The sequence below is a fragment of the Gopherus flavomarginatus genome, chromosome 20 (assembly GCF_025201925.1).
Source record: "Gopherus flavomarginatus isolate rGopFla2 chromosome 20, rGopFla2.mat.asm, whole genome shotgun sequence".
In the NCBI taxonomy this organism is placed as follows: domain Eukaryota; kingdom Metazoa; phylum Chordata; order Testudines; family Testudinidae; genus Gopherus; species Gopherus flavomarginatus.
The window spans coordinates 14,544,236-14,566,567 of NC_066636.1; the positions used below are offsets into that span (position 1 = coordinate 14,544,236).

The 22,332-nt window shown below is 51.2% G+C and overlaps 1 protein-coding gene and 1 long non-coding RNA gene across 2 annotated transcripts in view; both read left to right on the top strand.

Moving 5' to 3' along the window:
* Positions 1-22,332, top strand: part of LOC127037885 (uncharacterized) — a 296,730-nt gene that overhangs the window by 223,960 nt on the left and 50,438 nt on the right. The window lies entirely within an intron of this gene.
* Positions 6,028-21,026, top strand: ACKR1 (atypical chemokine receptor 1 (Duffy blood group)). The gene is made up of 2 exons (XM_050929917.1): positions 6,028-6,142; positions 18,291-21,026. Exons 1-2 carry the CDS (start codon positions 6,119-6,121, stop codon positions 19,227-19,229), a joined length of 963 nt encoding a protein of 320 aa, XP_050785874.1. The 5' UTR covers positions 6,028-6,118; the 3' UTR covers positions 19,230-21,026.

The window sequence follows — 22,332 nt, forward strand, 5'->3', positions numbered from 1 at the left end:
GGTGGTCAGCAGGAAGTGAGGAGCTGCCTCCCCAGCCAGGTGACGCTAGCCATAGGCGCCAGCTTCTTCTGGGCCCAGGGGGTGCTCAACCCTCTGCTCTGTCCAAGCCCTGCCCCCACCCAACCCCTTCCCCCCTGTTCACACCTCCCCATCCCAACTCTTCCCACCCTTACTCCACCCCAGGCCTTGTCCCCACCCCCACCCCACCTCTTCCTGCCCTGCCTCTGCCTGGTCTCTTCCTGTCCAGTTCCGCCCCCTCCCCTGAGCATACTCCGCCCCATCCTCGCTCCTCCCCAGCACCTCCTGCAAGCCGCAAAACAGCTGATCCTGGTGGGCAGTAGGCGCTGGGAGGGATGGGGAGGTTGATCAGCGGCAGACTGGAGGCGCTGGGGGGAAGAAGGGGGAACCGGCTGACAGTGGGTGCTAAGCACCCGCTAATTTTTTTCTGTGGGTGCTCCAGGTTTGGAGCACCCACGGAGTCGGCACCTATGACATTAGCTCCAAGCAGCTCGCATTGTCCAACCCAGAAACAGACAAGTGATGAAAAACCACTGAAATCACTTGAACCTGAAAACAAAACCCCAGTCTTGCAAGACAAAGGGCTTGTCATCACCTACAGCCCTACAGCGGCCCAGCTTTAGTGAAGAGGCTCCCACAGCATTCCCGGCAGCGTAGTGAATCCAACTCCATTGCCTAAGGGTGTGGATTTTTCAAACCCAAGTGACGTCTCATCCTGATGTAGGGCTGTAGTGTAGCCCTGACCTAAGAAAGGAGGGAATTTCCCCACCTTGAATCACCATCATAGTGTGTGAGAGAGAAAAAACCCTGCAAAGCCTATTAAAGGGGAAGGGGTTTGATGTGAAGGCTATCCAGGTGTTGAGGGTGCTGTCCATGTAATACTGGATCCCCTCTAGGACAGAGGACATGCTGAGGAAGGGAGCAAAGGCCCTAGGGTAACATGTTAGAAAAGGAAATTTTATCCACTGTATAAGTGTGAAACCCTGAGGGTGTGTCTGTTTATTTTCGGGTAACTTGCTGGGTTTGCTCTCCCTCACCAGCCCATCTCTGAATCGGGGGCTCTTCTAGTCAATGAACCTTTTGTTTATTTTTACCCCAAGCAGGTCTCTGTGGTGCAAACTGTGTGGAGTGTGTGTCCCAAAGAGAACTGATAACGGGGAGCAGATCAGAGGGGGAAAGTGAAAGTGTCTGGCAGTTAAGAACTAGGTGCAGATTGTTTTGGGGGCACTCGGGACAGGAAAGGCTGTTGAAGTCACCTTGCAAGGAGTGACCAGGGTGAGATCTTTATGCTGGTAGGCTGGCTACCGGTGCCAAGGGTCTGAGCCACGGCAGCAGGGCATTAAGGCACCCAGCAACACAGGGCAGGTGATGACAGAACTCCTTATTGATCTGGGTGATCCCCAAAACGTCACAGACACACTGATAGACAGACAGACACATACACAGAGACACAGACACACTGATACAAACACACAGAAACACAGACACACACATTGACACACAGACACAGACGCACTAATAGACAGACGCAAACTGACACAGACACAGACACACTGATAGGCGCACACACAGAAGCACAGACACACTGATACAGACACACAGAGACACAGATACACACACTGACACACAGACACAAACAGACACAGATACACTAATAGACAGATGCAAACTAACACAGACACAGACACACTGATAGGCACACACACAGAAACACAGACACACAGAGACACAGACACACACACTGACACTCAGACACAGACACACTAATAGACAGACACAAACTGACACAGACACACACAGACACACTGATACAGACACACAGAGACACAAACTGACACAGATACAGACACACAGATACAGTGATACACACACACACACACACACATTGATAGACACACTGATACAGACACACACACACTGATACAGACACTGATAAACAGACACACACTGACACAAACAGGCAAACACACAAACTGACAGACACACATTGCAAATCAATCTGATCTGCTTCCAGCACCATCCAGAAGCTTGCAAAAGCTGCTTCCTTCCATCCTCGCTGGTGCCAGGCTGAGTAGGCCATGCCCCTCCACTCTCACTAGCTTCTCACTCCCCTACCCCCTACTCACCCCCTTGTCTCTCCTTTCTCACGTGAGGACTGACCAGTCATCCACTTTTGCAGAAGTTGCTGCAAAATGTCTTTAGACATTTTATTAAACGTCTAGTGAGGAGGAAATGGGTACAGGGGGAGCTGCCCTCATGTCTGGAGCTAAGTTTGCCTAACACTTCCCGTTATCAGTTGCTCATAACTTTGCCAGACTTTACCTGTTTGGCTGAAATATTCCCTAAGCTCTGCCTCAGACAGTATCTACCTTGCTAGCTAGTCAGTTAGTAAAAGTCTGAGCAAAAATGGTTCAGCTGTTTCAAGTGACAGGCCAGAATAAATTGCCTCACTACTGTTAAAGACCATGCCAGCCATTTTTTTGGGAAAAGCTCTAGAGCTTCCATGCTGGGGAACATGGGCTTGGACTGTGGTAGGGATCTCATGCTCAGGTCAGCAAGGTGCCTCTTGCTGGCCGTATGCAATCCACTCAGGCTTGGTTGCCTGTGCTCAGTAGTGTCTGGTAGCCACTTGCTGATAAAATCTTGGAACAGTCTTTATGCACTGAGCATGCTCCCCAGTGCCGCTGGCCGTTACCTGCACAGGCCAATTGCACAGAGAATGCCCTGGGACTCAACAGAGCTAGAGCTCCAGAGCAGACACAGGTGCAGCAACTGCAGTCAGATATGCTTTGGCCTAAAGGAAGAAATGTTGAGCTGAGCACCAGGAGGAGACCATGAGATCTGGGGCCTGATTTTCCACCGGCTACACCTTGTGCCGTTATTTGCAGCTGTGCAAAGCGGGTATAAAATGCTCCCAGCTTGGAGCAGTGCTATGTAATACCCACTTTGCAGGTGTAAATCACAACATAAGAGGCTTAACAATAGAGAAGTCGGCCTCTAATCTCAGCTCTTACATTGGGTGGTACTGATAATTCTGTGCACTTCACGCTCCTTAGTGAGCACGTCCACGGGTCCCTATCTGAGAAGCAGGCGAGTAGTATACAGAAAGATTGCACAAGCTCTTCTGGCAGCACTAGGGAGCAGACCTAAGGCTCATCCACTTAGCTGCTCTGCCTTTCAAAATGGCTGTGCCAAATTTATGTGCTTGGCTGTGCTGTTTGTAACCATCAGCCCACACACCCCTCCAGGGCCAAGCATAGAGCCCAGGAATGCTGGTTCCCAACATCTCCCTGCTCTCTAGCAAATAGTTGTGTAAGAAACTGATACAGCATGTGCTGCATTTCCTTCTAATTACTGGTCCACATAGAACGTAAATCCTGCCACTGCTACCAGATACTCTTTTAGCGCATGTGCTAGAGTTGGAGGCTGTGTGTCTAAAGCATCCAACCCTGAGGGTTCCACATGATGGGATTCCTCTTGTTTCTGTTTTTATTTTTAAAAAGCTAGAAAATTACCTACAAAATACATGAGCAGGATGTTATGTTTGCAAAGTCAGGCACTCAAAAGTCAGGAAATGCTAAATGCACAGTTGCCCATTAAATCGTAGCACTGCCCCTTTGGGTGTATGCATTAAGACACAGTCTTTATAATCACATGCTATTTTTTCCACAGAACTCCTGCCTCATTCAGTGCACAGGATGGACAGTGAGAGAGAGAGAGGACTGTATGAAGAAAAAGACATCTCTTGTGGTTAAGATGCTGGATTGGGGCCCAGGCTAGCTGGATTCTGTCCCTGGCTTTGCCGCAGAATCTCTGCGCGATACTGGGAAAGGCCTTTTCTTAATGCAGGGCAGAATTCAAGTTACACAGGCAGCCTTAATTCTTTTCCTGACTTCTGAGGGCTTTACATGGCAACCGTAATGGTTCTTTTATCACTATTGTTACATGTAATATGCAATAGGGTGAGCTGTTTGATAGGTAATTATTGTCTGGGCTATTGTCTAAATGCTGCTATTTCACTGATATGTTGCAATATTATGCTGATGACTAGGAATTAACAATTCAGTCTCTTACAAACTGGTTTACCTGTTCTGTGAGCAGTTCACAGTAAGAGTCACTCATTCCGATCAGCGCTAAGTAGTGAATGATTTAGTAATCTCTGGTAATCAAAGAATAAGTCCTGTTGTTTATTTAATAAAATTATTGCAAAATAACATAGTTGCTTAGTGTGCAGTTACTAAATACTACAGCGTGTTGTCCACCAAACAGCCACATTCCTTTCCCACTCCTCAGAAATTCAAAGGCTATTTACGAGTCATTAATTTTGGCAGTGCCCAGAGCCCTTTGGGGGGCTTTGGTAGGCTCACAAGGGGGGTGAGTTAGTGAAGGAACCACACCCTCCTCTTTGCACACTAGGAAGATTACACCCCATGAATGTATGGGGCAGGAGGAGGGGGTCTGGGCCTAGATCTGCACCATTTTGAAGCGATTTGATAAATCTCAAGATCTATTTACTGGCTCTTGCTGATCTCTAGAGAGCTGGAAGCCATCACTTTACTCAATGTCAGTAAAAAAGTGTAGACCCAGCAAAGGGTAATGATTCCTGGAGATCTGCTGGATCCCAAGGGATCCAGGGGGAGCCAGGGCCCTGCTGTAATACCACACTGGCTCTGCCTTTGGTGGGCTTCCTCCAGACCAGAGCAGCCCCCAGGGATTCCCACAGGGGTGGGGGACAACACAGAAAAGGTCACTGACTTGGGGGTTTGTTCCCTTTCTGAGTAACAGCTGTGAGGATGGGCAACAGGCACTCGCTTCTTGGCCCTGCCCCTGGCCAACACAGCCCTCACCCTGCTGCCCCATATGGCCCATGCACAGCACTGAGCACCGTCTGTGCGCAGCTGAGCACAGAAGGGGAGAGATATGGGAGGATTCACCTTCATGAGCTTACAAAGGGGAGGGACATCCAGGGACTGAACTGCCCTGCTCTAGCCTAAGAGGAAAGCCAAGGAGATGCTGAGCTCTCCAGGATGTAGCTGCAGAAAATCAGTGCTAGCATAGCCCGAGCATAAGGGCTGCTGAATAGCTTGGGTGCTCCAGGTAAATCTAGAAATCAGTTATAGACAGCCACTGCCCAGCCAGGTATTGATGAGCTGACCAGAAAAGGGATGAAGCGGGGGCCTATGCCTTTAGGTCTCCTGTTCAATGATAAGGACAATGACGGCCTTCGAATTTGTCTTTTTCTTTTGTTGTTTTTGACATGAGAAACGCAAATCTCATCTGCCCAGGCACATGAGAGATAGCAGCAGAGTGGGGAAGGAAGATGCGGTCAGATTGTCTGACACACTTTGGGTTGAGTTTGCTTTTGTAGATGCCTGTGTAACTCAAATGCCTAATAGACACTTGGGAAAAGGAGGTCTGAGTTAAAAACCCAAACCATGCCTGCCCCTTTGCGTAACAGTGAGGAAAAGCTTCTGATACACAGGTGCACCCTGCTGTGAGTCCTCTAGCCAAACCAGGGGAGCCCAGGATCACCAGTCCTGACATTTCTAAGGTAAGAAGCAAATGAACAGGCCAGAGAGGCGAGGGTGATGGTGGAATGGGAGGGCCGAGGGAGTGGGAGGAACAGGGAAGGGCAGGTGCCCACACCATGAGGGCCAGTGAACTGGACCCCGAAGGATGCCATGTGGGGTTGGCTGTAATCTGGCTGTAGGCTGGTGCTATGTGTAGTCTGAGATATGGAGTCAGTAGTGTCAGGTCTCTAGCATGCATTTGTCTCAGGGCCTGGAACATGTATATGAGGCATTCAGACAGGAAGCCTGGAAAAGAGACGCATTCCTTGGCATTGGGGAACCTGCCAGGATATCCAGTATATTGGTCCCCTCCAGGAGTGTTTCCTGCCCAGAGGACTCCAGGCACTTACTGGCAGTGCGGCCTCCGCCTGTTTCCTTCACTCCGGGGGTTTCACGGGAGAAGAAAGTTTGTTTTTTAACATCCCAGCTCTTATCTTGTAGCAGCAGCCTGTTCCCTCCCCTTGGACAGGCAGACAAAGGCAGAGAGAGCTCTCCGGTACCAACCACGATTCGCACAGCACGCAGACACCATGGGGAACTGCATCATCACTGCGGTGAGTCCAGGGGCTCCTTTGCCCACCTATACTATCCTCCTAGAATAGATTTGCTCCCATAGTGAAGGTGAGGGGCTGAGAGCAAAGGCAGAGTGTGGAGTGGTGCAGGTGTAACCCACACACCTCCTGGGTGTGGTGTCTGTCCCATCTAGTGGCACCAAGACCACTTAAAGAGAGAGTTAAATGAGCCTGCTCTTTAGCCTTAGCTAACAGACAGGTGGCTTTTAGCTCATGCAGTAGAAGCTCAGACACTAAGCTCCAGAGTTCCCTGGTTCGATCTCGGCTGCTGACAGGCACATGCTGGCCTAACACTCCTTGCTCCTGAGCACAGCTGGTCGGGGCTTTCTGACAAAACTGGTTTTCATTGGAAGATGGTGAGTCCTGGAAACAGAGACTTTCCTCAGCAATGTCTTGGTGTCTGTGAAGCTGCCCAGGAATGTTTCTCAGCTCAGAATGGAATTTCTGGTCAAAGCCAGACAGGATCTTGTCCAGTTGCTGACAGCCCAGTGCTATGGGCACTCCCCTGGCCCACATCCGAACCTAGGCTATAGGAGCCTCTCTCCAGCCTGGCTGGCTGCACTGTCCTGCTTAGTAGGAGTAATTAAGTCAGTACTGACCCTGGGGTTAGGGTACTGAGGGGAGTCCCAGATTCAAGGCCCTGCACCAAGCCAGGCAGCACAGGGACATGATCCCAGGTCCTCCACGCTCCAGCAGAGCCGCTGAACCTCTGGACTATTGAATATTTGAAGGCTGCTCTCGCTTGCTCTCTGATTTTTCCAAGAAAACGTTGACAGGGCTTGGTGTCCAGCTTGGTGTGGAATGGGGAAAAAATTAGATCTTGACTCCCACAGGATGGGAAAGCATTTCCCCCGCAGCTCTCCTCCTGCCTCCCTCTTCACCTGCCAGTGCCAGGGGAGAGATTCTCTGTACCTATGATTTGTGCCAGGTGCTTTTCACTCACTCAGCTCCCTGCTCCAGTGGGACAAAGACCCAAACCAAGGAACACGCCAGCTCTCCGTTCAGGTAGGGGAAGGTACTGCAGGATTCCTTCCTTTAGGGAAAGTAACTCTAGAATCTCCTATTCAAGAGTCATTATTTCTGATGGCAATCCTCCAATAAAGTGAGGACACTCTGAGTTTAGGGAGAATGCAGGTGAGACAAAAAGGAGTGACAGCTCTCCAAACATGGGACACTGGAGAGGGATGCTTCCCTGGGCTTTCCATGCTTCTCAATCCCAATCCCCAGCCATCTCAGTCCTGGGCCACTCCTAAACCATCAGGAGTGGATTCTGTGGGGATGAGCAGCAAATGGTGGTTTGGGAGTTTATCCAGAGGCATCACCTTGTGCTTCCCCTGCTCTTCCCATCCAGCACAGGAGTTCAGTGGGTTGCAGTATCATTTGTACTTGTGAACTGAGCCCAGACAGCCAGCTGGTACATCACAGATCCCCCAACCCCTGCCTGATCCCATGGTCACTGAGTGGGCGTCCTGTGGAGCAGACTGACCCTTGTCTGCAGAGCTAGAGCTGGGAGCTGCTGTCTTTGGCTTGAGACTGGCTTTTGCAACCTGCTGTGCACAGCATGGCTGGCTGGATGGTATCATGGCTGCATGAGCCATGGCACCTGTGAAGCATCCAGCACCAAGCCTGCCCGGCAGCTTGGCTGCAGCCTCCTCCTGGGGCCCTGAGCCAGGCACTGTCTGTGATTTGCGACCTTCATCCCAGGAAAATGGCTTTGTAAAAATGATGATCAGCGCATTAGTTCTGAAAACACTGCTTCCTGTGCTGCTTCTCCTACACCCTGGGGGACAGGCAGAGGGGCCAGCTGGGCACAGGACTGGCTGCTTACCATGAAAGGGCATGTTCCTAGGCCCACACTCACCCCATCTCCAGGGCTGGCTTTGTTTCTACTCCCCTCGCCTGGATGCCAGCAGGGCCCCAGAGTCACAGACTAGACAGCTCTTCCCCCTGGGGCCAAGGACACAAAAACAAGCCCCAGAGAGCCATCTTGCTCTTCCCCAGGGTCTCTCCTTCCCCACATGCTGCAGCTCCAGCCCATCCCTGGTTCTCACTGCCATTTCCTCCACCCCGTTATTATTTGCCCATCTCTTAGCTGGCCTTGCCTCTCTCTCCTCTCTGGCCCCACTTTATCCCTGAGTCTCTGCTGAGCCTCCCCTATCTGTTCCTGACCCCAGGTCTCCCTGGTTGTTCCCCACATTCTCCCTCCTCTGCCTCATTTCACCCCTTCCCAGCCTCCAGAGTCCTCCCAACCCTTCCCTTCCACCTAAGCCCTCCTCCTCCATCCGGCCATCTCTGCTGCCCTGTGCTGGGGGCTTGCACTGGCTCTGTCTGCCCTGCAGCAGGGAACGAGTCTCCCAGCTGGTCAGCAGGCTCATGCCAGCGGGGCGCGAGCTGTGCTCTGAACAGCAGTGGGCAGCTGCTGCAGTGGAGAGAAACGCAGTGGCGGCCTGTGCAATGCCCATGCTGCAGTGGAGAGAAACGCAGTGGCGGCCTGTGCAATGCCCATGCTGCAGTGGAGAGAAACGCAGTGGCGGCCTGTGCAATGCCCATGCTGCAGAGCAGCAGCTTTCAACCTTCTTTCATTTGTGGACCCCTACAAAGTTTTGAATGAAGGTGCGCCCCCCTTTGGATATCTCAGACATAGCCTGCGCCCCCTGGGGCTCCGTGAGCCACAGCTTGGAAATCACTGCTGCAAAGGGACTAGGCCATGGCATCCTAGGAGTGCAGAGAGGACGAGCCCTCCAGAGCGCCTCTAGCCCAGCCCCCAGCACTGCGGCAGGACCCAGTGACCCTGGAGCATCCCTAACAGAGGTTTATCCAGCCTGTTGCTAAAAACCTCTGGTGAGGGGGCTCCCTTGGGACTCTTTCCCAGAGTTTAACTCCCCTTAGTGTTAGAAAGTTTTTCCTAACATCTGACCTGAATCTCCCCTGTTGCAGACTTAGCCCATTGCTTCTTGACCTACCTTTGGTGGCCATGGAGAACACTTGATCCCCCTCCCCTTTATAACAGCCTTAGCGTGTTTGAAGACTGTTATCAGGTCCCCCCCTTAGCCTTCCTTCCTTAAGAATAAACATGGCCAGTTTTTGAACCTTTTCTCATACATTCGGTTTTCTGAACCTTTTCGCATTTTTGTTCCTCTCCTCTGGACCCTCTTCAGTTTCCATTTCTTGCCTGAAATGTGGTGCCCAGAACTGAACACCGTCCTCCAATGCCAAGTAGAGCGGGACAATGACCTCCCATGTCTTACACACATCACTTCTGTTAATACGCCCCAGAATGATATGCGCCTTTTTTGCAACTGCCTCACATTATTGACTTGTTCAATTTGTGATCCACTATAACCCCAGATCCTTTTCAGGAGTACTGTCACTTAGCCAATTAATCCCCATTTCGTAGTTGAGCATTTGATTTGTCCTTGCTCAATGAAGTGCTTTGCACTGATCTTTGTTGAATTTCACCTTGTTGATTTCAGACCAATTCTCCAATTTGTGAAGGTCCTTTCAAATTCTGCTCCTGATTTCCATAGTGCTTGCAACCCCTTCCAGCATCCTATCACATGCAAATTTTATAAGCACATCCTCCTCTCTGTTATCCAAGTCATTAATGAAAATATTGAAGGGTAATGGACCCAGAACTGACCCCTGCAGGACTCCACTAGAAATGTCCTCCCAATTTGACAGCAAACCATTGATAACTACTCTTTGAGCAAAGGGTTTTCAACTAGTTGTGCACCCACCTTCTGGTCATTTCACTTAGACCACATTTCCCTAGTTTGCTTTTGAGTAACACTACGATTTAACCACAGGTATTCTCAGTAAAACTCATGGACAGGTCACAGGCAAAAGACAACATAAATACCCCTGATTGAACGTGGGGGGGGGGGGACCAGGGCGGCTCACAGCATCTGCAGCTGGCGGTGGGGGAAGCCCCGGCGTCCCGCTGCCACTCTGGCCACCACTGGTGGGGGAATAGCCCCGGGGTCCCACTGCTGCTCCATCTGCTATGGGGGGGGAAGCCCCGGGGTCCCGCTCCAACTGCTTCCTGGGGGAAGCCCTGGGATGCCAGCCACTGCTCTGGCTGCCCCAGGTCCACTGCCAGAAGCCCCCGGGACCCTGCTCAGGCGGTCACCAGGGCCAGTCTCATCGGCCGCTGCTTGGGTGGTCCCTGGGGCCAGCTGCTTGGGGCTGGTGCTGCTGGCTGCGAGGCCACCTAAGAGGCTGGCTGAAGAGCCACTCCAGCAGCGGCTGGTGTGACTGTCTGCAAGGCCACCTGAGCAGCTGTCCCTGAGGCCAGCCACTCAGGCAGCCCTAGGTTCAGCCATCCTGGCTGCTGCAGAAGTCACAATCCATGACTTCTGCAATGTCCGTGGCAGACATGGAGCCCTACTTATGGGAATGTCAAAAGCCAGACTAAAATCAAGATATAGCACATCCTGGCTTTTCTCCACTATCCACTAGGCCAGTAACTTTGTCAAAGCAGGAAATTAGGTTGGTTTGGCATGATTTGTTTTTGATACATCCATGCTGGCTGTTCCTTTGAACCTTATTATCCTCTAGGTGCTCACAAACTGTTTAATAATTTTTTACAGGATCATAGAATCATTGAATCATAGAAGATTAGGGTTGGAAGGGACTCCAGGAGGTATCTAATCCAATCCCCTGCTCAAACCAATACCAACCCCAACTAAATCATTCCAGCCAGGGCTTTGTCAAGCCTGACCTTAAAAACCTCTCAGGATGGAGATTCCACCACCTTCCTAGGGAACCCATTCCACCCTCCTAGTGAAACAGTGTTTCCTAATATCCAACCTAGACCTCCCCCGCTGCTACTTGGGACCATTGCTCCTTGTTCTGTCATCTGCCACCATCACTAAGAACAGCCTAGTTCAGGGCTGGGCAAACTACAGCCCATGGGCCACATCTGGCCCATCAGACCATTTAATCCAGCCCTCAGCTCCCACTGGAGAGCGGGGTCTGTGGCATGTCCTGCTCCCATGCTCCAGCTGGGGAGTGGGGTCAAGGGCTTGCCTCGCTCCAGGCAGCTCCCAGGAAGCAGGTGGCATGACCTCCCTCCAGCTCCTATGTAGTAAGCCAAGGGCACAACCCTGTGTGCTGCCCCATCTGCAGATGCTGCCCCTACAGCTCCCTTTGGCTGGGGTTCCTGGCTAATGAGAGCTGCAGGGGCGGTGCCTGTGGATGGGGCAGTGCGCAGAGTCACCTGGCCACGCCTTGCAGCCGGAGGGGAGACATGCTTCCAGGAGCTGCTTGCAGTAAGCACCAACTGGAGCCTGCACCCTTGAGCCCCCCCACCTGTGCCCTAATCCCTTGCCACAGCCCTGATCCCTCTCCCACCCTCCGAACCCCTCAGTCTCAGCCCAGAGGCCCCCTTGGACCCCCAAGGGCCCCAGCCCCACCCCCAGCCAGAGCCCTCACCCCCCTCCCATGCCCCAACATCTTGCCCCATCCCTGATCCCCCTCCTGCCCTCCAAACCCATTGGCCCCAGCCCAGAGCACCCTCCTGCACCCCAAACCCTTCATCTCCAGCCTCATCCCAGAGCCTGCACCACCAGCCTGGCTCCTCACCCCCTCCCCCATACCCTAACCCTCTGTCCCAGCCTTGATCCCTCTCCCGCACTCCAAACCCCTCAGTCCCAACCTGGAACCCCCTCCTGCACCCCAAACCCTGAGAAACAGGAAACTATGGCGAAGACTGAGGCCTGGCTCCCACACACTAGTCCTCGGTCAGGCCACCAGACTGGGCCCGTGATCCCCCAACAACCACGTGTAGCGCCAGCGCAGAGGGGCTGTTTTCAGGAATGTCCCATTCCAGTCTGGACTTGTCTGAAGGGCTTTTGGTGGTGAGATCCCTGCCCTGGGCTCTCTAACACCCTATATCCAGAGACACTCCAAACAGCCAAAGTCAGACCCAGTTCTGGGTGACCACCGGCTGCCTTGCTCTCCGCAATGCCAGGCATTGCTAGCCATCCCGTGCTTCACTGCTGAGCTGTTCTGTTCCTATCTCAAATGCCCTCAGCAATCCCGTCTGATGGGTGACGCCCAGACGGGGGCAACCTCTGAGGGGAATCTTCCTCTAGGATTTCCCCCACTGGCTGTTGGGCTGAGCCCAGCATCCTGCCAAGAAGGATTCACTTTGTGTTCGGAAATGAGGCCATTTGTTCCCACTGTGGATGATGAGAGGGGCCCTGCCAGGCCATTGTTCTTGTCTTGTGTCACAGGTCATAAATCACAGGCCAGTTAGGTAGAGGCAAGGGGAACTCCTGATTGCATGGCTGTCTTCCTGCCTGCAGCCGTTCTGCTGCAGCAGCTGGCCCTGTTAGGGCGGAGGGACCTGGGGAACTGGGTGGAGGAGGTGACTCCAGCTCCCAGGGGCCATGTCGAATCACCACACTAAGTGTTAACGTTGTGAGGTGCCCAGAGAGCACAACACTGGCAATTTGTGCTGTAAGAAAATGGAGTCTCCTGGCAGCACTCTATGACTGTCCACACAGCCTGTGCCACTGGAGTGCAGTGAAAGCCAGTTTGCTCCTAGATCCAAATTGCAACAGCACCATCTACAGGTTTCACACTCTACAGTTAAAAAATCTTTCTAAAAACAATGAAAATTATCACACAGAAACTCTGTAACAATGGAGTTAAGTTCTAGACAAACATCTGTTAGTGAAAACGCCACTCCTCATGCTCTTATTAGGTTGGATATTAGGAAACACTTTTTCACTAGGAGGGTGGTGAAGCACTGGAATGGGTTACCTAGGGAGGTGGTGGAATCTCCATCCTTAGAGGTTTTTAAGGTCAGGCTTGACAAAGTCCTGGCTGGGATGATTTAGTTGGGGATTGGTCCTGCTTTAAGCAGGGGGTTGGATTAGAAAACCTCCTGTGGTCCCTTCCAATCCCGATATTCTATGATTCTACCATTACAGTAACACAAATTGGTGTTGAATTAGGGTTAAAAAACAGACATTGCTGCCCCACTCAGTTGGTGATTTCATGGGCTTTAAGGTGATGTAGAGACCGGTGTCAATGACTGTCCATCACTAACTCAAGGAGGATCCAGACCATGTCACAAAACATCAGCTCAGTGAGACCGTCCCAGCCGCTGCCTGCCAGAGCTCAGCTTGCAATGGGATGTTAGGAAGAGGCCATTTCTAGGCCTCATTTCCTATATGTAATGAAAGGGATTTATAGCTGTTACCTCCAGTCGAGTGTAGCCAAGAGACACCTTTTCCTCACCTAGCATCAGATGCCAGGTGATCACTGCTTGTTTCATAGTGTTTGTCAGCCCCTCCGTCCCTCACACCAGCTTCCCCTCTCCTGGTCTGTGCCAGCAGGTAAGCCCCCAGGCCAAGCCCTCTCCACCTGCCACACAGAATGAATGTCACACTCAGATAACAAACTTGCTTAAGACACAGCGATGGTTGTAAATAAACTCTATTAATTCTAAGCAGCCTGGCTACGAGACAGTGGCTATAATAATAAATGTTGGCAAGGCAGCTTTGTCTCAGTCACAGCTACAATTCTGCCCAGGGCCCAGCCTGGCCTCAGCCTACAAAGCAGCAGCCTTTTCCTGAACCCACCAGCCTTTCTAGTGTGGGCCATTCCCCCCTTTCCCCCCCGCCCCCCACACACAGCCCAGGGCTCATCCTCCAGCTCAGCCTCTCATTAGGAGCACAAATGTCTTGCCTTAGACCAGAGATTCAACCCTCTCACCCCGCCCCCCAGCCCATCCCAGCTACCCAGCATGGCCCACTGGCTACAACATCTCACACTCCTGACAACGTCCAGCCCAGAAGCCCCACCCTCTGCTCTGACCACAGAGACCTCTCCCACTCCGCCACTCTCATTAGACAGCTTGGAGACCTCCACACTGCCCCTTGCCTAGTCCAGATACAGGCCCTTGGCTGTCTCCCCCCAGCCCATTCCACACTTCTCCAGAGAGTGATGTTCAGAGGTGAGGAGCAAGGGGCTGTGACTTACACTCCCTGGCCCTCAGCTCCTCACTGTGGCACTGAACGGGTGTAAATGCAGGCAGAACTAGGGTTACCAGATAGCAAGTATGAAGAATCAGGACAGGGGCGGGGAGGAGTAACAGAGTCCTATCTAAGACAAAGCCCCTTATATCCAGACGTCTGATCACCCTGCACAGAAAACAGCTCCTCGCATTGACTCAGGCACCATCCAACCTTCTTACCAAGGAGAAAAGGGGACTCAGCTGGCGTAGGTCACAATGCAAGCTGGTTAGATTGAGAGGGCCATGGTCAGAGGTGATGTGGAAGCAGAGGGGCATGGGAGTGGCAGGCTAGGAGTTGGGTGATGTGCTGAAGGGGCTGAGAGAAAGGGTAAGTTACATCAGACTGGATTCATCTTTGAACTTGTCCCTATGCCTACACATGGTCTAGATGGGACGCTGCTTATTCGCACAGCTGGGTGCTGCCAAAAACCGCAGTCCAAAAGCATGACACTGCGGTGATTAATCAAACAGAAGGTACTAGAACGTGTGACTGCACCTTTCAAGTCAGGACTGCCCACGTCCACACAAACACAATTATTTTGTGTGAATATTGCAGGAGAAAATTGAATGCAAAGGTGACTATAAACAGCCAATAAACCTGGCTCCTTGTGATTGAATGGAAAGGTAACTATAAACAGCCAATAAATCTGGCTCCGAGCTAGTGACTGAATGCAAAGGCGACTACAAACAGCCAATAAATCTGGCTTCCAATGGTTTATGCCCTGGTATCTGCAGACAGTGTTTTTGAATGTGGGCTCCATATATTCAGCCAGGGGGAAAAGTGTCTGTGGAAAAGGGGATAGGAAAAGGGTCAGCCTGGCCTGAAACTGAAGACCTGGGAGCATCACAGTGGACTGTCACAAAAGCCAGTGAGAAGGACACACTGAGAGAACAGGGATTTGTGACCTTCTGGAGGCCAAAAGGAACCAGAGACAGAAGCTGTGTGAGAGTTAAACAAATATGAAGGCTTCCTTCTGGCGTGGCAGTCTGTGAGAGACCTAGAGGGATGGAGCTGCAGGGCCAGGTGGGACATTTCATGGGGGCCCATGGGGGCTCCTTCAGGCAGGCCACCAAGCGATGCAGCTTCATACAGAGAAACATCTCGCTATGAAACAACCCTGTTTGTGTCTGAGCAGGACAGCCAGGTAGATGGGGCATAACTGAGGAATCGAACTCCACCCCACGGCAGCTGGAATCAGACTCTCACAGGGTTGCCAATTCCACATAGCAGGAAGTCACCAGACAAACCCTGAAAAGTTGCTAGATGTAGCTGTTTAAGCACTTAAAAGGAGTAAAAAATGTCACTAAACAAAATGGCCAGAGAATTCAACAGAGAATATATATATATATATATATATATATATATATATATATGCGCCCTGGCGAGTATAGTCACAGAATCATTCACAAGCAGTTCAACAGTGTTAACAAAATCCATTCTGTGCTCTTCTTACTACATTCTGCTGCACACCAAGTCAATGTCATTATGTCTCAATTGAGCATGTCCTAAGAAGGAATCGCATCCAGGGCTTCTTGGGCTGAGATCACTGTAATGTAAAGGGTGAGGAAAAGAAGTTTGTGGAGGCTAATTAAATGCTTTGCTAAAGCCGGGCGCACTTTGGAGAGAGCAGCACATTAGCCTGGGCTTGTTTTTACCCAAATGTTCTTTCTCGATGCTCCACAGTAGGTAGCACACCCTGTCATGCAGGGAAAGCCCAGTTAATGAAGCGGGCTGGGTGGGGGAGGCAGTTTAGCTGGCAAGGAGAGGTGCATGGATGGAAGGTGGGGCGGGGTGAGACAGGGCCACATGCCCCAATGTGATAGGGGGCACCGTGTCTCCAGGGATGAAGCTTTACTACAGGATCTGAATGTCACTGTAATTGGCAGTGAAAGTCACTAGATTTGTCACTGGTCACTTTGACACTTATTTTCTTGCTAGGGAAACCAAAAAGTCGCTAAATCTAGTGACAAAGTTGCTAAGTTGGCAACACTCAGATGTGGCAAATGAATGTGAGGAAGCTCTCTCTGAGCTATCAGTGCAGAATTGGTCAGAGACCAAGACATAGGAGTGCAGCCTTTAAAACTCCTTGTCGAAGCACAATGGCACAGACCAGAGGGTTCCACAGGCTGAATTGCGCAACACTTGTTGCTTACACATATGACCAGAGTGCTCGCTAGCAGCAGGAAGTGTTGCACAGTCTAGGCCTATGTCTGTGCAACCAACGACCTGCTCAATGGAGCTGAGATCTCCGGGATGGAGCACCTTGTAAAGTAGAGTTTGTTGGGAATATACTGGTGCAATGATTTTCTGGCAGAAATATGCAGTTTCCACAAAAATTGAAATTCTCTGCAGGAAAATTTTGATTGTTTTGAAAAATTTCAATTTTCTGTCGAGTAAACTGAAATGTGATAGTTCATTGCAGGACATGCCGAGCCAAATTGGAATGTTTCATTGATTTAAATGGCCCAATAAACTGTTTCCCTCTGTCGTTGTTGCCTTATGGGTAGAGCTCTACCAAATTCACAGCCATGACAAATGTGCCACATACCATGAAATCTGGTCTCCCCTGTGAAATCTGGTCTTTTGTATGATTTCACGGGGGACACCAGCATTTCTCAAATTGGGGGTCCTGACCTACAAGGGCATTGCAGGCAGGTCATAAGGTTATTTTAGGGGTGGGGGGTGGGGTCACCGTATTGCAACCCTTACTTCTGCACTGCATTCAGAGCTAGGCAGCCAGAGAGTGGCAGCTGTTGGCCGGGAACCCAGCTCTGAAGGCAGCATCCTGGCAGCAGCAGTGCAGAAGTACAAGTGGCAATACCATATCAGACCACCCTTACTTCTGCACTGCTGCCTTCAGTGTACCAGAGAGTGGCGGCTGCTGGCTGGGGGCCCAGCACTGCAGAAGTAAGGGTGGCTATACCATGCCAGGCCATCCTTTCTTTTGCGCTGCAGCTGGTGGCAGCTCTGCCTTCAGAGCTGGGCTCTAGGCCAGTAGCTGCTGTTCTCTAGCTGCCCAGCTCTGAAGGCAGCACCGTCACCAGCAGCAGCACAGAAGTAAGAGTATCAGTTCTGCAACCCCCCACCCCACAATAATCTTGCAATTTCCACCTCCCCACACACAACTAGTTTTTGGGTCAGGACCCCTAAAATACAACACTGTGAAATTTCAGATTTAAATAGCTGAAATAATGAAATTTACAATTTTTAAAATCCTATGACCATGAAATTGACCAAAATGAATGGTGAATTTGGTAGGGCCTTACTTATGGGAGCTGTAGTCCTGGCCCCCATTCTCTTCTATGAGCCAGGCTCCCTGGAGGACTACATTTCCCATAAGGCAATGTGACTGAGCTGTAGGGTGCATCATGGGAATCACATGATTTAGGTTCATTACCGAAAATGTCATTGGATCAAGGGAGAATGGCAGTATCAGGCTGCTGAACTCAACTCCCATAATGCAATGTGTCACTATGGGAAAGTACAGTTTAATGTTTCAATGAAGTGTTTTGATTTCAGGAATATTAAATTGTTTTATTTTGACTGTATGTGTTGAAAGAAAACATTGCCATATTTTGGAACTGAAATGTTTCAGAAAGTCTGTTCCATGGAAAATGTCATTGTTTTTGCCTCCTTTGAGGTTGTGGGGAATGTGGGGATGGTGTAAAGTGAGCCTGGAGGTGGAGGGACCTGGTACTGCATCAGTAAGCTCACCTGAGCAGAACCATCACCCCAGCAAAAGGCACCACCCACCTCAGCAGCACTACCCAGCCCAATGCCTACAGCCACATGGCCTGATAAACTCTGAGAAGGCAGGGGAGGGGGAGAGAGTAATCAAGTCCCACACTGGCCTCATGTCCGAAAAATGATACCTCCCTCCAGCACCCGGCATGTAAACTCTGGTACCTACAGGGCTCCCTGAGGTCCAGAGAACCCCATCCTCCATTACCCAATAGGTGAATTCCTGGGATTTGTATCAGGACCTGGTGGCCAAGGAATGCACCCAGTGAGTGAACCCCTGGGGTACACAGAGCAGCCCAGTGGTCAAGGAATACCTGCCAGGTGGGGCACAGGCTGAACTACCTGATGTTTCTCTTTTCCAGTCCAGCCACCTGGAACTAAACATGAGCGATTACAACTTTGAGAACATGATGGTGAATTACTCCTCTGACTATGATGTTTATGAGATCTTGGCCTCTGCACCCTGCCAGAGTGGCTACTGTTCATTCTTTCGCAGCTATGCCTTCAACTTCCTGGTTGCAGTCTGTGCCCTGGGCCTGTTGAGTAACCTGGCCCTGGTGGTGGCCTTGACCAACTGCCGGAGTCTTTGGGGCTGGCCCCCTGGCAGAGCCTCCTTGTTCCAGCTGACGCTTGGCACCACCATCTTCACAGCCATGCTGCCATTTTTTGCTGCAGGCATCAGCCAAGGTTGGGTCATTGGTGACGGGCTCTGCAAGATGGTGTACATGCTGTGGCATGGGATTCTCTTCGCTGAAGGGCTGCTGGTAGCTGCTGGCGCATGCAGTGCCATGTGGGGCAAATGGGTTCCCAGACAGCACCACTGGTGCGTGGCCGTGGCTCTCTGGGTGGCAGCTGTCCTCCTGGCAGTGCCAGCTGCCTTGCTGAGTGGGACAGAGGGGCACCCGCAGGAGCTGTGTATGATGAGGGACATGCATGGGTGGCACCTGGCCCACGTCACATCCTGCCTGGTTGTTTTCATTCTGTTTCCTGTCGCACTGGGAGTAGCCAAGGCAATGCTGACGTGGCGCAGGAGTGGCTCGCAGCTGTGGGTTGGGGTGACATGTCTGTTCTTCCTTCTCTGGGTGCCATACGGAACAGCCCTGCTCCTGGACTTACTGGTGCGGAGGCAGCTGCTCTACATCAGCTGCCATTTCTATGAGCTTCTTGACTTCTTTCTGGGGCTGTCAGAGGGCCTCGGTGTGCTGCACTGCTGCCTCGGGCCCTTGCTGCTTCTCGGAGCAGGGCTGTATCACCGAAGGACCCATGCTGACCCAGGCCCTCTCCTCACACACAGCATGTGACAGGGCTAATATTGCCAACCCCAATGTTCAAAAAGCATGAGTCAGGCTCACCAAAAATCATGAGATTGGCTTTAAAATTCTGTGAGTCTCTAAAAATAATATTGGGGTGCTTTTTATTTGCCTTCTGCTTTTTTAGCCTTTAGTGTGCATGAGGGAAACATTTTAATGCTTTCTCTATAGCCATGAGGGCCAGAAACTGACTTTTTCTTTAAGAATAAAGGCTGAAGTCATCACATCTCCACTTGGCTCCAGGAGCTGGGGTTTTCAGGAAACCAGTAATTATGAGACTCATGACAAACTCATAAGAGTTGGCAACATAGGGGGCAGGGCTGCCCAGGTACCCTCCAGCTAGTGTTCTGCATGTCCATGTAGGTGCCCATGCTGCAGTGCCTGAGCTCAACTTGCCATTTCTGGCACTTTGTGTCATCATTTTCACCCAGGCAGAGCAGCTGCATCCCACTTTCCACTGGTGGAAATGACAACACAAGGTGCTGGGGGGTCAGGGAGAAGGCAGACCCCCGTCTCTCTGCCCGGGGCTGTGAAAGCAGCGTTCACAGCCCTGGGGCTGAGTTGGCCGAGCTCCCTTGCTCACCTGAGCTTCCTGCCACCAACTAAAGCAGGAGAAGGTGAGTGAGGTATTATCTTTAATTGGACCAACTTCTGCTGGTGAGAGAGACAAGCTCTTGAGCTGCATGGAGCTCTGAGAACCTGTCCCAGACCTGGGCTCTGTGCAGCTCGAAAGCTTGGCTCTCACCGATAGACATTGGTCCAATCAAAGATGTTACCCAACCCACCTCGTCTCTGTCATATCCTGAGACCAATGTGGCTGCAGCAACCTGCAGCCAATGGACAGGGCCTCTTCACTGCAGAGTTAACTCAAGTTATAACGGGAGCGCTGCCCCTCACTCCCCTCCCATCCACACACAAACCCTCACTCGAGTGTGTTGCTTTTAACTGGAGCTGGCTGGGCCATCGGGGGTACAGGCAACAGCTCAGGCGAGCACAACTCGTCAGCAGCTAACACAACCACTCTAGTGTGGAAGCAGGCTAGCTCCACTCGAGTGCTGCTAGTCCTCCAGTGCCTTCCTACAATTCCCCCGTGGCCTCAGCAAGGACAGACAAGTTCTCTCCTAGTTCACTGGGAAAGAATCCATAGAGCGGCTCAGCTCATGCAACACTAAGAACTAGGGGACGTGCCCCCAGGAGCCATAGTGCCTCACATGAGCCAGGGCAGTGCCAGTGTGGACACAGCAGCTGGAGGATTATTGCACAGCGGGGCTGCTCTCACGTGGGCTGGGCTGACTCAGAAGGAGTCAGCTGAGCATAGGGAGCTTGAGTTAACTGTGCCCTGAAGACAGACCCTGAATCTCAACCTGGCTGAAACAGAACACTTAACCTGTCCCCCAAGCCCTCCCAGCACCCTGCTGTCTCGGTCCCCTGCCATCACCATCACTCCTGTAACCTGGGTATTGACTTTGACTTATCCCCCTCTCTAGACATCCATGCTGTGTCTGGATCATATCCTTCCTTCCAGCCTGGTGTGTCTAAGACCCAGCCTGTCCTTTGGCCACACGGCTATGTCTCTGGCCCAGACCCTCATCATCTCTCACCTTCATGACCACATCCTCCTCCTCCTCTCTGGCCTTGTCAAACCCCAACTTCCCCCTTAAACCCTTTCGAAAAGCTATTGCCAGATCATTGCCTGCCTCATTGGGCTCAGCGGGTCACACCCCTATGCCTCCCTCTGCTGGTTATCCCTCCTCCACAGCACTAAACACAAACATCGTCAGCCCTTCCCAACTAACTCATCTTTTAGATGGCACTGAGCCATCGCCATTCCTCCCTTCCCCCCGGTAATGATGCAGCCTTCAGCACCCATCAGTTAGCTCATCCCAGAAGCACCTTCTCACTCCCTCCCCCACCTGCCCTTATGCCATGGACAAGCAAAACCACCATGTTCTCGGCCTTAAACCTCTCCAAGACCCAGCTAGGCCTGCTGCCTATGAAAGGCTGGATGGTGGCTGGGTGGCTGCTGGGCTATGACTGCTGCACAGTCCCTGTTCCCTGTGATCCTGGGTCTGTCTGTGTAACCGCTGTGACACTCTGTACCTTGGGGGAACACCCAGCACCCCCATGTTCATCCTTATAATATGATTGTGTGGTATCCAATGCAAAGTTTGTCATGTGAGGTGTCTTTGGAAGGCTCATGATGTACTGAATAATTAATGTTATAGTAATGTTATAGGTTGTAATTTCATGTATATAGTTATGAGGCCGAAAAATGTATCCTCATGGCTTAAAGCAAGCCCAGGCAAAAACTCTCTAAGAGCAGAGAGGCAGTTCACACCTCATCAAGGCACGTATGGGACAAACTCAGCCCAGCCTCACAGGAATAAAGGACACTGGCCAAGGCAGCAACAAAATAATCTGATGGACTCTTGAGTGAGTCACTCCCTTTCCTTTGGTCAGTTTGGGACTGCGATGAGGTAATGCTCACCTGACTCTGAAGAGGGGAGGGCAAAGCCAAGAGGGAAGAAAGGACAAGATAAAAGGGAGAGACGTTTGCCATGCTTTTCCTCTCTTCCACCTCCGACTACAGACACCACACCAAGCGACTGAAGCACTAATCAAAGTGGACAGCCTGGCTGAAAGGCACCAGCCAGCCTGTGGTGAGAAGCATCTAAGTTTGCAAGGGCATTGAAAGTGTTAAGATCAGCTTAGAATGCATTTTGCTTTTATTTCATTTGACCAGATCCGACTTGTTATGTTTTGACTTATAATCACTTAAAATCTATCTTTGTAGTTAATAAATTAGTTTGCTTATTCTACCTGAAGCAGTGGGTTTTGTTTGAAGCGTGTCAGAAACTCCCCTTGGGATAACAAGCCTGGTACATTTCAATTTCTTTGTTAAATTCATGAACTCATATAAGCTTGCAGCATTCAGAGGGCATAACTGGACACTACAAGGCAGAGGTTCCTTGGGACCAGAGATATTGGCTAGTGTTATTCAGTTGCACAATTCAAGGAGCAGCTGACATGCCAAAAGCTGTGTGTGAACAGCCCAGGAGTGGGATTCTCACAGTGGAGCAGGGCGAGGCTGGCT